This window comes from Homalodisca vitripennis, chromosome 6 (assembly GCF_021130785.1).
Source record: "Homalodisca vitripennis isolate AUS2020 chromosome 6, UT_GWSS_2.1, whole genome shotgun sequence".
Classification (NCBI taxonomy): domain Eukaryota; kingdom Metazoa; phylum Arthropoda; class Insecta; order Hemiptera; family Cicadellidae; genus Homalodisca; species Homalodisca vitripennis.
This window is the reverse complement of record NC_060212.1, coordinates 118,664,395-118,678,482: the sequence shown is the minus strand read 5'-3', so window position 1 is coordinate 118,678,482 and position 14,088 is coordinate 118,664,395. Positions and strand designations below refer to the sequence as shown.

At 31.7% G+C, this 14,088-nt stretch overlaps 1 protein-coding gene across 1 annotated transcript; it reads left to right on the top strand.

The window, feature by feature from the left end:
- Nucleotides 1–2,853: 2,853 nt before the first annotated feature.
- On the top strand, nt 2,854–10,252 carry LOC124365257. Its single transcript, XM_046821221.1, has 4 exons — nt 2,854–3,154; nt 6,334–6,432; nt 8,878–8,987; nt 9,962–10,252. The coding sequence occupies exons 1-4, from the start codon at nt 2,936–2,938 to the stop codon at nt 10,200–10,202; spliced, it is 669 nt and encodes a 222-aa protein (XP_046677177.1). The 5' UTR covers nt 2,854–2,935; the 3' UTR covers nt 10,203–10,252.
- Nucleotides 10,253–14,088: the final 3,836 nt, after the last annotated feature.

The following is a 14,088-nucleotide window of genomic DNA, read 5'->3' as shown; positions in this document are numbered from 1 at the left end:
ACACTGACAACAATGAGGGGTTATTAACGGGAATTTAAAAACGGATCTACTGCAATGATAAGAGAGATACATTAATAACAATAATTGCGACTTGAAATGCACTAAACTTTTTCAAATCACTATTTGTTGAGAGATTATAAAATTTTATAATTTAATAACGTAAAAACTAAGATCGAATTGGTTTGTTTTTTATGGTTCTATTCAAATCCATACAGAGCTAATATTTTGTTTAAATCATTAGTACATATAAGTGAGTGTTAACTAATCTGATTGTGGGTTCATTTGATCTCAGTTGTCCTGTCATTAACAGGAGGAGATTCAAAGTAGTCTTGTGGAGCTCTGAACTGGTCTCTTTGTGAAAGAGAGTCAGGGTTTTATTCAGGAGCAAAAACTTGGGGCACTTGGGAGATCTACCGTGAGGCTCTTGCACTGTGCAACCGCAAAGTTCTTCAAAGGCTAAGAGATTAGTTTGAAGAAACAGTAGGGGAGGTCTAGCCTGGATTGGCCTAAGTCCTTTAGGCAGATATGTATATCCTCCTTCTCAAAACCATGGAGAGTATGGTTGCTAGGTTTGTTGTTTGGGAGGGATCTCTCTTGGAGCGCCCTCTAGACAAATCGGCATGCTTACACTCCAGGAAGATCATGCAACTCAGCCATGCATTAATTGGTATGCAAGATTGAGAAGGTGCTAGCAGTGAAAGAAGTAGCCATAGTTGTCTTTCTGGACATCGTAGGAGCTTGTGATTATACAGGCACTCAGACGATTCTTAATACAGAGAAATGGTATTGATGGTCAAATATGTGACTGGATAAGGGTCCTATTCACGGATAGGTAGTGAGCATCAGTGCAAGGATACGAGGGGCTGTTCCCAGGGTGGCACTCTTTCAGGGTGGAACCTAGTTGTGGATGATCTGCTTGTGTCTTTTAACAATAGTAGTCATCTTCACACAGGGGTATGTAGATGACATTGTAATTCTTGTGAGTGGCAAGTTCAACCCAACAGTCACAGAACTGACCAATGCTACTCTGAACGTGGTGGGAAACTGGTGTGATGAAATGGGCCTTAGCATCAATCACCAAGGCTATTGTGGTTGCCTTTATAAGAAGGTGTCAGTTGGAGGGTATTGGATAATAACGGGGCTACCATATGGGAGCCGAAAGTGGAGGGCAGGATGACAGTACTAGTCTGGCTAGCATTCCAAGTGTGGCTTGCCTTCCTAACACTGGATACCTTTGCCGGGTGGGGCTCTAGACTGATGTCTCAGCCTAGCCCCTATAGACATAGTCATTCAGGCTATGACCAGGAGGAGTGCCTACTGTCTAGCATCCCGAATCAGGGGAATGCTCTGCACATGATCTCTGATCATATGCCTCCAAGATTTTCCTTCGATAAACCCTTCAGGATTGTTATATCTTCTAGAAAGGCTTGGTTGGAGGTAATGAAACCTATTCCACCAGCAAAGCTTAAATGGTTTATGAATGGCTCTAAAACAAAAAGTGGCACAGGCACTGGGATTGTGGGAGTGAGGCTGTAGGGAGTTGGTGGTCCCATGCTGAACATGAGAGAAGGAGGAGACTGTTTCCGAGTCTGAGAATGAACAGAATGGTCCTACAGTCACCTTTCCCCAGGGTGGCGTCTGACCTTCTACGGGACATGGTCACCTGAAGAAGCACCTTCACAGAGTCAGCATTCTCCAAGAGGATCTGCTCTGTAAAGTGTGTGGTGAACAGAAAGAAACTACTGAACACATGCTCTTTGACTGTCCTCCAATAGCAAGAGAGCATTACACCATCTTTGGTAGTCTGGACAAAGGAGGACCTGATCGGTTATTTTCGTCAGTTTGTAGAACTGTTGAAACCGTAAACTGGTTAGCCTCATGAGGCACTTCCAGGGTGCAGAAAAGGCCTTGAGGCTTTAAGTGCATGGCAATACGCTCCCACTTAAAAGAAGAAGAGTGTTAACTGCCAGAAGTAGCAGTACCACAATCATGCCGTGACGAGGATCTCCTGTGCATCTTTGACTGTTTAGTTGTACTGCTGCCTGCTAGATTGCATCACTGAACAACTGTGACTCTTCCTAATCGTATCCGTCATATTATATTTAATGTTTCTGGTTGATATAACTGTGTAAAATATTTATATTGTAGCCAGCTGGTGTATGTATAGTTATAGTATAGTATGTATGTGTAGTTTAGAACCGGCAAGTGAGAGATCCGGGTTCGACTCCCGGCGGAGCAAGTACTTTTTGTGATTCAATGTTTATTGAAATTAAATAAGGCTATTGCCATTTATACAATTTAACGTATATATATATATAATAAACATTGAATCACTTACCAGGTAAGTGTGCTACCACTACACCACAGAGCCCTCACTTTTTACGATTCAATTAGTTTTTATCTGTCGTTTCTGTCACATAAGTCTTTAAATACCCAAACTAACATATAGTCAAAAGACCAAATACCTGTCAAATGACTGCCAAATATTAATACCGTATATAATAGTACCTACATATGTATGTAATTGATGCTATTTCTTGTCAATAAATAATTTAGATCATTTGAATCACATTTTTGTTGCTGTTTTATAATTCATTTTAAACATAGTAGTTTAGTGGTTTTATAACTATATCTCCTGTAACAGAACGCAAGCTATTACAATTCGTTTGTACCATGAAAAATAGAAATTCTTAGAAGCTAAAATGCAAAAAAATAGCTTGGAAATGGGTTAACTGTGTTAAAAACTAACTATGCCTACACATATGATTGGGTCTAATATGCATTATATAAATCCAAATTAGGTATTTTGAAACATAAGGCAAAAGTTCCATAAATTAACTAAATCAGCTGTTTTTGCTTAAAATCTGAGGTTAAACATTCTTTATTTACAAACAAAAGTAAACATTGGCTTTAGTGAAACTGAAAATTTTAAATCATGATTGACTCCTTGGCCTCTATGGTCGTTGCTATCCTTTTGTATTTAAGTTTACAATTTTATACATATCAGAGTGCGGTAAAAGATGGCACAGTCCGCTACAGGAGCACACATATCATGAGTACTCTAATTTATATGTATGGAGGACTTTTGTTTATTTATAGAATTGAATGCCAGTTGTGGAAATCAAACTCTCTGCTTTCCCGTTTCTTGTACAAGGTAATGTGGTAATATACTTTAATTATGAGAACATGTTTTGTTATTTTATCAATTATAAATCTGGGATTTTGACCTTAACACACATGTCAATTTCGGGAAGAAATCATATGCATGGGATTGGTTAAAATCCCATTTCCTATTGTTCATAAATTAGTAATTTGTTCTTCCTGAAACAATTCTAACTAATATATTCACACCTTTAGAACAAACTATGTTTACACAAACAATTAACTTCAAATAGTTGTATTTATTTATTTTTAATGCAATAACATTTTTTGTAATATGACAATATTATGAGTTGTTTAATTATTTGAACATCTTAGTTTTTAATTGTTTAATGGTTGTTTCTGTATGAATACTGAACCTGAACAATTAGTAATGAACACAATTAATTAATCTTATAATATTACAGTATATACATTGTAAAAGAATCCTAATTTTTTAGGTAGAATAACATCCAGAGTTTGTAAAACATGAAGTAAACCTATCCACATATATGATTTGAATTGACTTAGGCGGTTCAATGGCATTGCAGAATGAATGACTCAGATCGACTTGCACTCCATTTTTTTTTTTTTTCACAAGAGTTGCACTGTAGTAACAACAAGTGCTATAAGGAGACAGCTACTGTACTATTCCTCTGTCATAATGCTTTTATTGTTTTTATTTTAGTCAGGGTCGAGGTTATTGAATAATACAAACTTTTCTCCTGGCTGCTTTGCATTCCCATACAATAACAATAAAATCTGCATCATTCAACTTGGATAATTCACAATTTTTATTGCTCTCTTAAGTTATGAATGATTAAAGTTTCATTGTGTTTGCAAGCTACTTCATGGTAGTTTTAATGTTTATTTGTACATTTAATTATTTGATCAGAACCCTTTTTTATTATCAACGTTGCATGAAAAAAATCCGTAACAGAGGCGTTACTGATCTTTTTGTATCACTGAATAATGGCAAATGTCTGGAAAAATCCTGTTTTGTTCTCAATCCTTCCATCGTCAAAAACAAAATGCAAACAAAGAGATGTGTATGAATATAACAACAACTTGTAGAAATAAAATAAATTTAAATCTTAAACTAACCATTGCCTTCTTGATAAATGTACCTTTTATACCTCGGATTTGTACTAAGACTGGAAGTTTATTCAGAGGAATTTCCAAATAGAAACACTACTCATATACGATTAAGGAAAACAAACATTCTAGTTAGTTCAGATGCACCATTGCAACTTGTAAAAAAGAGTATAGTTTCATGCATGTTCAAGGTATATGACAACAGATACATATAAATCGTACTTTTTTATAATAAAACAAATCTTTTCCACTTATCAAAGTATTTGTCCATATTTTTCAAACTTGTATTTTTGACCACATGAGATTAGACAATTTTTACTTCTTTATTCGTAAGCATCATATTACATCCTAATTTTATGACAGGTGATTTATGATGAGGTCAATCTTCCAACTCTCTCCTCATGAATTTTGTAAGATTGTAGTTTATGATGAATGTTGTAAAAGCAACGATGATTATTGGGTTTGGCCACCAAACTTGAATCCTGAATACGCTGATTGTTGAGAAAAACGTGTTGAATACATGTTGAAACTCCTCCTAAGAAAATTCTAATGCCATAATCTATTACTAGCAGCAGTGGCGTATAGAGATAATTATATATATATAATTATCTATATATATATATATATATAATATAGAGAGAGAGAGAGAGAGAGAGAGAGAGGCAGGATTTTGCTATATCGCTAGGTGATTTAGGAAGTATAAAATCTCTTCATAAACAAGGGCAGGGAATTTTCTTCCACCTCAAATTATTGAACTTTAGGACCTTATAAATGTGTTCTAGCTTAAAACAAACTACTGAGTGCAATTTTAATATTTGACTTTCAAAATTTTGGGGGAATGCTTTAGTCCCCTCCCCCCCCCCCCCCCCGTATATACACCCATGACTAGCATACTATATAACACATCCTACCAATGTATGTTTTAAACTTTTACATACTACTTGTGTTTTGCTAGATTAACTAAAAAAAACATTTAGATTGCCTGTTTTGATCTGATTATTTCAGTTGAAAATTGATGATTTTTGAGAAGCAACAGCTATAGAACTCTCCGAAACTATATTCTGAATTATTATTATATTGTTTGCTGGCAGTAATAAAGCGATAAAGATGACCAATAATCACGTGATATAAGGGTTTACAAGTTGCAAATATTTATAATTTTAAATGCTCTCATTAATTTGGTGGAATATCTAACCTAAACCGAGAGTTGGCGATTTAAACATTAAAAATGGTCTGTATTTATTTTAAACAATAAAACCATTCATTAGCAACTCTGTTGCTCAAATTAGTTTTTGGTTTTAATTCTTACGCCTTCCAATCAGGTTTACTTCCTATTCCACAGTATACAATGAGAGTGGAGTAAACGTTCTTGTGCGCCTAGACAAGTGGAAATTTCAATAGGCATGGAGTGTAAAACGAGTACGCAACATGAGTTTGCTTTAAAGTCGTACAACTAAAATCGGATAGTGTAGTTGGTGCTTAGCAAACATGTACTTAAGATTTGTGTTAAAAAAATTATCCTTTTTTTGTAAATAAATTATTGGTGATTGTTCAAAATCGTGCCGTTCCACTACCTATCCCCTATCCCTGTACAATGTATTGGATACAAATAAAAGAGATATAAAATAAATGTTTAGGTGGCAAAGTGTACATGTAGATAAAAAAAAATCCTTTTATAGTCTACATGAGTTTCGTTTTAAAATATGACACTAATGTTTAAGGAAATTTGTTTATAATACATTGTTTTAATTATAATTTTTGCAGTCCTATCCAAAGTGATCCGAAACTATTTTAATAATTTTGATTGACGTTTTAAAAATTACAATGTATTGGATACAAATAAAAGTGACGCAAAGTGAAAGTTTGATTGGCAAAATGTACATGTAGTTTCCCCAAAAGATCTTTCATGTACGTTTTAATTTCCTGAAGCTTAAGGCTATATAGACAAACAGCTTTGCCTGTGATCATAATAATATTTACACCCTCTTGCCCATAAACCAGTTGCTGATAAAAACCCGAATGATTAATGATTAAAATAAACATTTTCACCTTCTGATTAGTTTTATTAATATTAAATTTCGTAACTAAAATCTTTTTCAGGTAATAGCTACTGTAGTAGCTCTTGAAGTTCTCATAAATTGCCTGTGGAGGAGTATTGAATATTTTATTTTGGTCTTACTTCAAAGTGCAGTAAACAGTGTGAGTAATATTATCTAATGATACAGCTGAAAATAACCTATTACTTCAATTCAAATGTATTCAATGCAATTTGAAAATTATAATTATTTATTATGTAATAAACCTAGATATGGTCACTTACTGATTAGTGTTCTGCATTTTCATACAAACTTAACATAATTTTAATGCACTAATCTCAAGCAGAATCTACATAAAAAGTTTAGAAAATTATAAGATCTTATAAATTCAGGTTCATCAAAATATGTAAGATTTAGCATTGAAGTAAAATGAGTAGTATATTTTATGTAATATGTTTCTTTATTGAATAGGTAATAAAAATATAAACATATTTCTTCCATTTCTCATTATTTTACTAGTTTAATACTAGTAAAAGTTGTCTTAACAACAATATGGAAATCAAAGCCAAAGTATATTGCAACGTTATAGAAACAAAAATTAAAATTTGAATAATTGTGATATATTATTTACACAAATAATATAATGATATAAACAAGCTGAAGCCAAGAATTTCGTAAAGTTGTAGGTGAAATGGATAAGTATTGATCAATACTTGTGTGTGCCTTGGCAGAGGAATAATGTTACATTCGAACCACATCATCTGACTATATTAGAGAAGAAACCTTCCTACAGAAGAACTGTTTACTACAACACACAAATAGATAGCCAGAAAAAAAATGAAAGAGGAATTTTTACATCCTCACCACTACATGGAAGATAATTGTGTCAGCTTACTGAGAGATGAGCTTCAATGAAGCTCAGCCAAATTCCATGATGGGACATGCACCAACGTAGAACTTAAGTTCATGCAAAATTTACTCAAAGTTTTGCATTGAACACCAACGAAGCCTATTACATGACCCATGGAGTGATGTATTCTATCTTATAATGTAATAAAAATTAAATTAAATGTTTTAACTTTGTTTCCTTTATGATCAAAACTATTGTTCACCACACAGAGAGAAAGTATTTTACATGGTTAATCAGATTTCTGACCTCAATTTCACCTTAACACTAAGTTTAAATCCAGTTATGAGCCTTCTTTGTTTTTCTATGATAGTACATCCTTATCTGTCCCATTACTCTTTATTATATTAAGATGATTCATTCCTTCATTTGTTGCTCTTATAGCAATCTCTTGCTTGGAGATTCTAAGAACCCCTTCTAACCAGTGAGGACCATGAAGTGAGCACAAACTGATCACAAGTTCAAAACACACACATACATTGTCACTTTCAAAACATTTCCAACAGTCTCTGAAGGACCTTCAATAGGAACAGTTTGTTTTCCAGCAAAGTATTTCTAAGAAAGCTATGGCTGAATTTTAGAAGTTGAAGATCCAGAAGAAGAAATTATGGGACATATGACGACTGCTTCAGCTCAATGTCTTGAGGATGATGCTTTCTTTCATCAGACCTCATGTTCTGTTATTCCTTATCAAAGAACTCGAGAATCTTAGTTATTCCTTTATACGTGATTCGTTAAGGAATCTTCAATACTAGTATTTGTGGCAGTACATTAGTAATAGCCACAAGATTATTCAGCCATAGTGGTGGCCAATTTTGTACTGCAGACTAGAATACTTTTTCCTAGATTTAAGATGCTCAAAACATTTACTACATTTGTAAATGCTGGCTTTAAAAACTATCCATAATCAACCTTCATGAATTTGAGACATTTCAAAGTCGCATATTGTTGTCACAAGAATACTCTTTTAAACTACAATAATTTTACCTTCACAAACATCACAGAACTTGACTAAAGATCCGATGATTCAACTCTATTAAATAATAAACTTGAAAATCTGATATATCAATACTAACAATAAAATAAAATATGAATTTACCAGTCAAAGACAAAACTTAATTACAGATGCTCATTTTTGGCCAGAGGCAAATCAGTGTTGCTTATCAGATCTAAAGATATCACTTCTTATAATATTTATACAGTCTTCAATGAGAAAATATTTGCTTGCCCTAAAGCAAGCAAATCTGCTCTGTAATATTCTTTTAAATCATAAAAATTACTTTTAGATTTTAATCAGTAGTAACTTTACATCTAAACATCCCCAAAAATAGAGTTGAAAATAAATCTTAAACACAAACAAAGAGTACCTAAGTATATTTTTTATGAATGAGTATCACAAACTTGAAGATTTGTCATAATCCTTAAAGTCTCTGAGTGATCCTTTTATTAGTTTCTTGAAGTAAGAAAAACAACATTATGAAATCACTGTTAGAGTGAAAATCAAAACATTGAAAATTATCAGCAATCTTATTGTTGTTATTATTGGTCTATGTTCTATATTATATTAATCTCAAATTTACAATGTCCACATGAGTTACAAACTAGAAAATTCAAGTTTAGTATAAATTTACACAATTATTAGAATTGTAACCGATTAAACACAATATGTGAAAAATAAATTAATGAAATTCTTATTTACAGCTTTTTCAGAAGATTGGTATCAGCTCACAAGTTGGTGAATGGCCATTCACTTCTTTACTGTATGTAATTAGCCTTTCTATCTATCCATTCGCCAACAACGGAGACCGATAGTAAGTTGAGTAATACATTTTTATTCATTAGACACATAGCTAAACGATTTGGATTTTGTATATTTGTAAAAATTTTTTAATATAACAAGGTTCTTGTTGAATTTTGTTTTATTTTGGAAACAGAATTTCATAAGCATTTTCCAAATTTAATATTATCTTACTTTACCACCTGATCTTCAAATATATCAGGTTCTACAATTTTTAATGTTTTCTCCTGCAGGAGTATTCAGGTATTATTTAATTCTCATACTTATTTTTTAATTATTTATTTTATAGTATGTTTAGCTAAATACGAATTTAATTTGCACTGATATGTGATATTTTCTTAACTTATTCAAAATTTTTACTCTTTTATTCTGCTAATATCTAAACACAATATTTAAAAAAATGCACAATTTGTGTAGTTGTGTATTTTAGAAAGCAACATTTTAATTTTTTGTGTAGTTTTACAATAAATTTATTCTAAATATCAAAATAATCTTACAAAATTGCTGTAAATTGTTTTCTTGTAATTTGGTTCATTCTGATTGTTCATATGCCAAAATATTTACAATAGGTAAACAAATGATCGTGGTTGAATGTTTACGTGGATGCCTGTAAATACGGACATTGGCATTTTTCGACAGTTTTTTCAAATGTCCGTATATATAGTCATTGGCACCAAAAGGATCCATTATTAATTACTAGGAATTTCAACAATTGTAAAATTTAACTATTTTATAGGACAAGCTCCTGTTTCAATCACTTTTAGAACTGTTAAGCATGGTTTGAGTCCAGTACAACTTAAATCTGCATCAGTTGATGAGCATTGTGTCAAACAATGATGGAAATGCCAACTGAATGCTAACACTATGAGAATATTAATATAAACTAATGTAAATTTATCGTTTCTAAGCTGGTGTATACACAAAAATAAATACTTACACTATATAAAAATATTGTAATGAATTGATTGCTTAATTTTTCAATAACAGCTATGACTACTACTTCAATAATGACGACAGTGATGACGAAACATACCAAACATCCTTGACTGACTCAACCTCTCTAAGCGAACACACTGGGTACGGAGACACTAACTTCCAGAATACTGAAATCCGCTTGCCACCCCCCACACCAGCGCGGGTCAGCTACCGAGGGAAGTACACTGTCACGGCTCGACATAACGCTCCTCTACGCCGCAGTACCAGGCATCGTAACCCCACTGTTATATGAATCTTTATACGCCTTTCTAGTAATGTGGCAAATAAAACATTTTTCTACTACGTTGTTCTCAATTTCTCACATTTCGTATGAAAGATAGTTTATTTTTTAATATAAAACAATTAAAAAACTATTTACCCTATGCGCTTGGGACAGTTAAAGAAATTATTAAAGAATCTTTCAGGTCAGGTGGCCAGCCCTGCTGGTTATTCCTGTTTCTTTATAACGTTTCCCTAACAAAACTATAGGATATACAACAATTTTTGAATAGCCAGGTATTCTAGACATATGGTAAGAAGAAATAACCAGTGACCTGCTGTCCTTGACAAGTGACCTCGAGGACAGGGCAAATTAGTAAATATGACAGAACACTTTCGGGCGGACTGCTTTGTTCATGACAGTGATCAACCATTCGACAGTGAGGAGATACCTATGGGGTGCGCCACTCATTTGCAATGGAGTCTGACACACCGTAGCTATATTAATGCAGAAACATCAATAACATTAAATAAATTATAATCCAAATTAATCTTATTAATAGGTATAAGATATTCCAGGAGCAAATAATAACTGTAATGCACAATAATAATCAAGAGCAAGGAAAAACCCGGATTAGCAGGGGTACCAGTACTGCAACAACCCAGGACTGGAAAAGTTAATTTAAGTTAAGTACAATTTCCTTGAAAGATCGTGTTACAAACAAGAGAAGATCATCAGGCAAAGAATTTACCTACAATTGTCAATCTCAAAGCCAACATTTTAGGGTAACGGCGTTCAAAACACTCACAGTGAAAGAACACAAAATTGAGAACAGAACACCCTGTCTTGTTTACTAAATCAATTCCTAGACCTGGAGGTATACAGGAGGTGGCTCTAAATGTTTAATACTGTTAATTAAGTTGAGTAATAACAAAGACAACAATATAAGAAAATTAATTCTTTATTGCATTAAGGTAATAGAGTCGGTAAAACAAAACTTGTTCATAAAAAATAATCATTCCTAAGAACCACATTAACAACTTCAATAACAGAAACATGTTCTTCTTTCTTCTATAAAAATATACAAAACAAACCTAAATAGCTAAGAGAAATTAATTACATAAAATACATTAACTCAGTAATTGTAATATTAAACATTGGACAGGAATGGAAAGAGATCACAGATAAATGATGTTTTGTTTTGTTCGTAAAAGTAATGCAATAAATAATAAATCTGTCATGGATATACAAGCCACAATTATAGGTTGTTGACCAGTGTTTATTTATTATGTACGTAAAAAACATATAAATTATTATTCCTATAGTAATATTACTTTTGGAAATGTTCTAAAACAAGTTTTAACTCCACTATAAGGTTACCAGGACCAAGTTCCCACAAATTATTCAGACGGAAAATTTGTTTTTTTTTTAATTATTAATATTGCACCTATCATTAATTCATTAAGTAGATAAGATAATATTGAATATTATAGAATTTTTTACCTGACTTAAAACAGTATTCAGCAAATATTTTTGTAGTTTTAGAAGAAAAAAGGTGACTACACTTCTTCAATTTTGCACCTGGTTTCCTTAATGATTCTTAACTCTCATGTGAAATATAACAGATTGTAATGTGGGTGAAAAGTATCACATCAGTAATATAACACTGGTTGTAGCTTAACATGAAAAAAACCACATTGGAAAAATATTTATCCTCTGTATGTACATCAGGTTGTACACACATGTTCAATCAAAAGAATTTAAATTAATTTTTTAAAATCAAGACAGCCAATTTGAAAAAGAGATGGAAATCTTTTTAAATGCATTCCAGTTTCATTTTGAAAAAGGAATACTGCAAAATACAAATTAGAATAAACAAATACAATTTCGTTTAGTAACACATTCAAGCTTGTGGAAAACAATGTCTTTTTTACATGTCTTGATTAATAATGTCTTTTAACTATGTCCATTACATATAGTAAAAATATAAATAAACTAATGAAGAACTATTCAATGAGCGCAATGCAAATAAAAATACATATCAATATTAGAGCTAAATTCAAACCAAAAAAGTCCCAAGATAAATCAATGTAATAAAGGTTAATCTGTAATACATCTTGATAAAAGCACTACAATCAGCACAGAAAGCTTAAATATACATAATAAACTGATTTTTACAATAATTAATAAATATCCATTTATATCGGGTAATAAATATTCCATATCACCTTGTAACAGGTGAAAAATGTTAAAATTGTACCAAGGTGGATATTGTCCCAATATAATTGAATAATTTATCAATTTATTGCTCCCAAATAATATTAAATAATAATTATTTTATGAAACAATAATAGAAATAATTATACAAAACATATTATATGATTGTAAATCTTTACAGGATAACACACAAAAATGTTAACACTAATTAATTATTAACTTCATAATATTGTGACTTTTCATCAACTTTTTCATATAAATCTTACAACAGTCATTTCCAAATATTAATTCATAATTTTCATAATCATTTCATAATTCATAGCCAATTTCATAAAATATTCACTATACACAAACATTATTATTTTAAAAGGAAAAAGAACCATTATAAAACACTAGAATGGTTTTATATAATCACTGAACTATTTATACAGTCTTTTAACTTGTAATACTGTGTACGTGATGTATGATTCAATAAAAATGCTACTTATCACATTGCATAAATATATTTTTTATATTAAAAACCTTAATAAATTATATATTTTATACGATATTTCATTTTGATTATTGTTCCAATTATTAATTTGAGTTAACTAAGATTATTTCACTTCTAAACAGATCTAGGATTTTTTTCTAACAATTATTATGGTTGAAATATCAAACACGACCTTTAAATTATTAGCTTTGTTTGCTCAGAAGAATTTAAAATATTTTTTGTACTTAAAAGATAATTATTGTAATACTTTTCAAAGTGTAATGCAGCCAATTCATTTGTTTTATATTTTTTTACAGATGACATTAACGTGTCCATCTTTTTCCACACAAGTTCTTTCTATTTTACACATTATATCGTGAGTGTAATATTCATTTCTCAATATTAATACAATAAAATAATTAATGTTATGTTTGTCACTTGGATACAATATGATTTTAACAATTTAAACCTCGAAACCAAATTATTATACAATTGTCCTGCTAAAATTACAACCAAAATAAAATAGTTAAACATAAAAAACTAAAATTTCAATTACAACAAACTTTTGGATGTTATTTCATAACTTTAGCCAGCGAGCAGCTCAGATTCAACTCTAAGTGATTGACATTTCAACTGTGAGCTCGTCAAACACGGGGAACACACCATCTTGCTAAAGGTTAAAATGAAAGACAGTGGATAAACATTCTACTTCATGTGCTACTAGAGATGTGCGTACACGGATGTCCAACTGAACAGAGCCGCAACAATTTCAGTTATTGGTCATAACAGTCCATTTCTGTCTGCTCGTATGGTGTAGGTTAATTGCTACATTAACTGTTCTTATTTTTTTTTTTTATTTTTACAGAGCGGTTTCCAACTCCCTCTACTAAGATTGTTTATGATTTTCAAAATATTACACACAGTTTTCTAAAATAGGATGGTTCGAGGGAAACTTTTCAGCTCTAAATAGAAAGACATTTGTCACTTCATATGACAGTTACTGATTAGGCTACTCTAATAAAATTACTACATTCTAGTTAACATATCCGGAATGTCATTGGTTTGTATAAGTCTTCAGGAAAGAGATCTACAACCGAAATTTCCAACCACTATATAACTCTCCACATGAAAAACAAAGTTCACGACAACAATTTATTTTTGGTCTTTTTTATTTGTCTTTGAATTTTTCAATAGATAATGGCCAAAACCGTAATTATTATTTTTACGTTA

Coding starts and splice junctions, on each gene's coding strand:
- LOC124365257 (XM_046821221.1), top strand. CDS start 2,936: ATGATTGACTCCTTGGCCTCTATGGTCGTTGCTATCCTTTTGTATTTA. Junction 3,155..6,333: donor TTTCCCGTTTCTTGTACAAG/GTAATGTGGTAA, acceptor AATCTTTTTCAG/GTAATAGCTACTGTAGTAGC. Junction 6,433..8,877: donor TTCAAAGTGCAGTAAACAGT/GTGAGTAATATT, acceptor TCTTATTTACAG/CTTTTTCAGAAGATTGGTAT.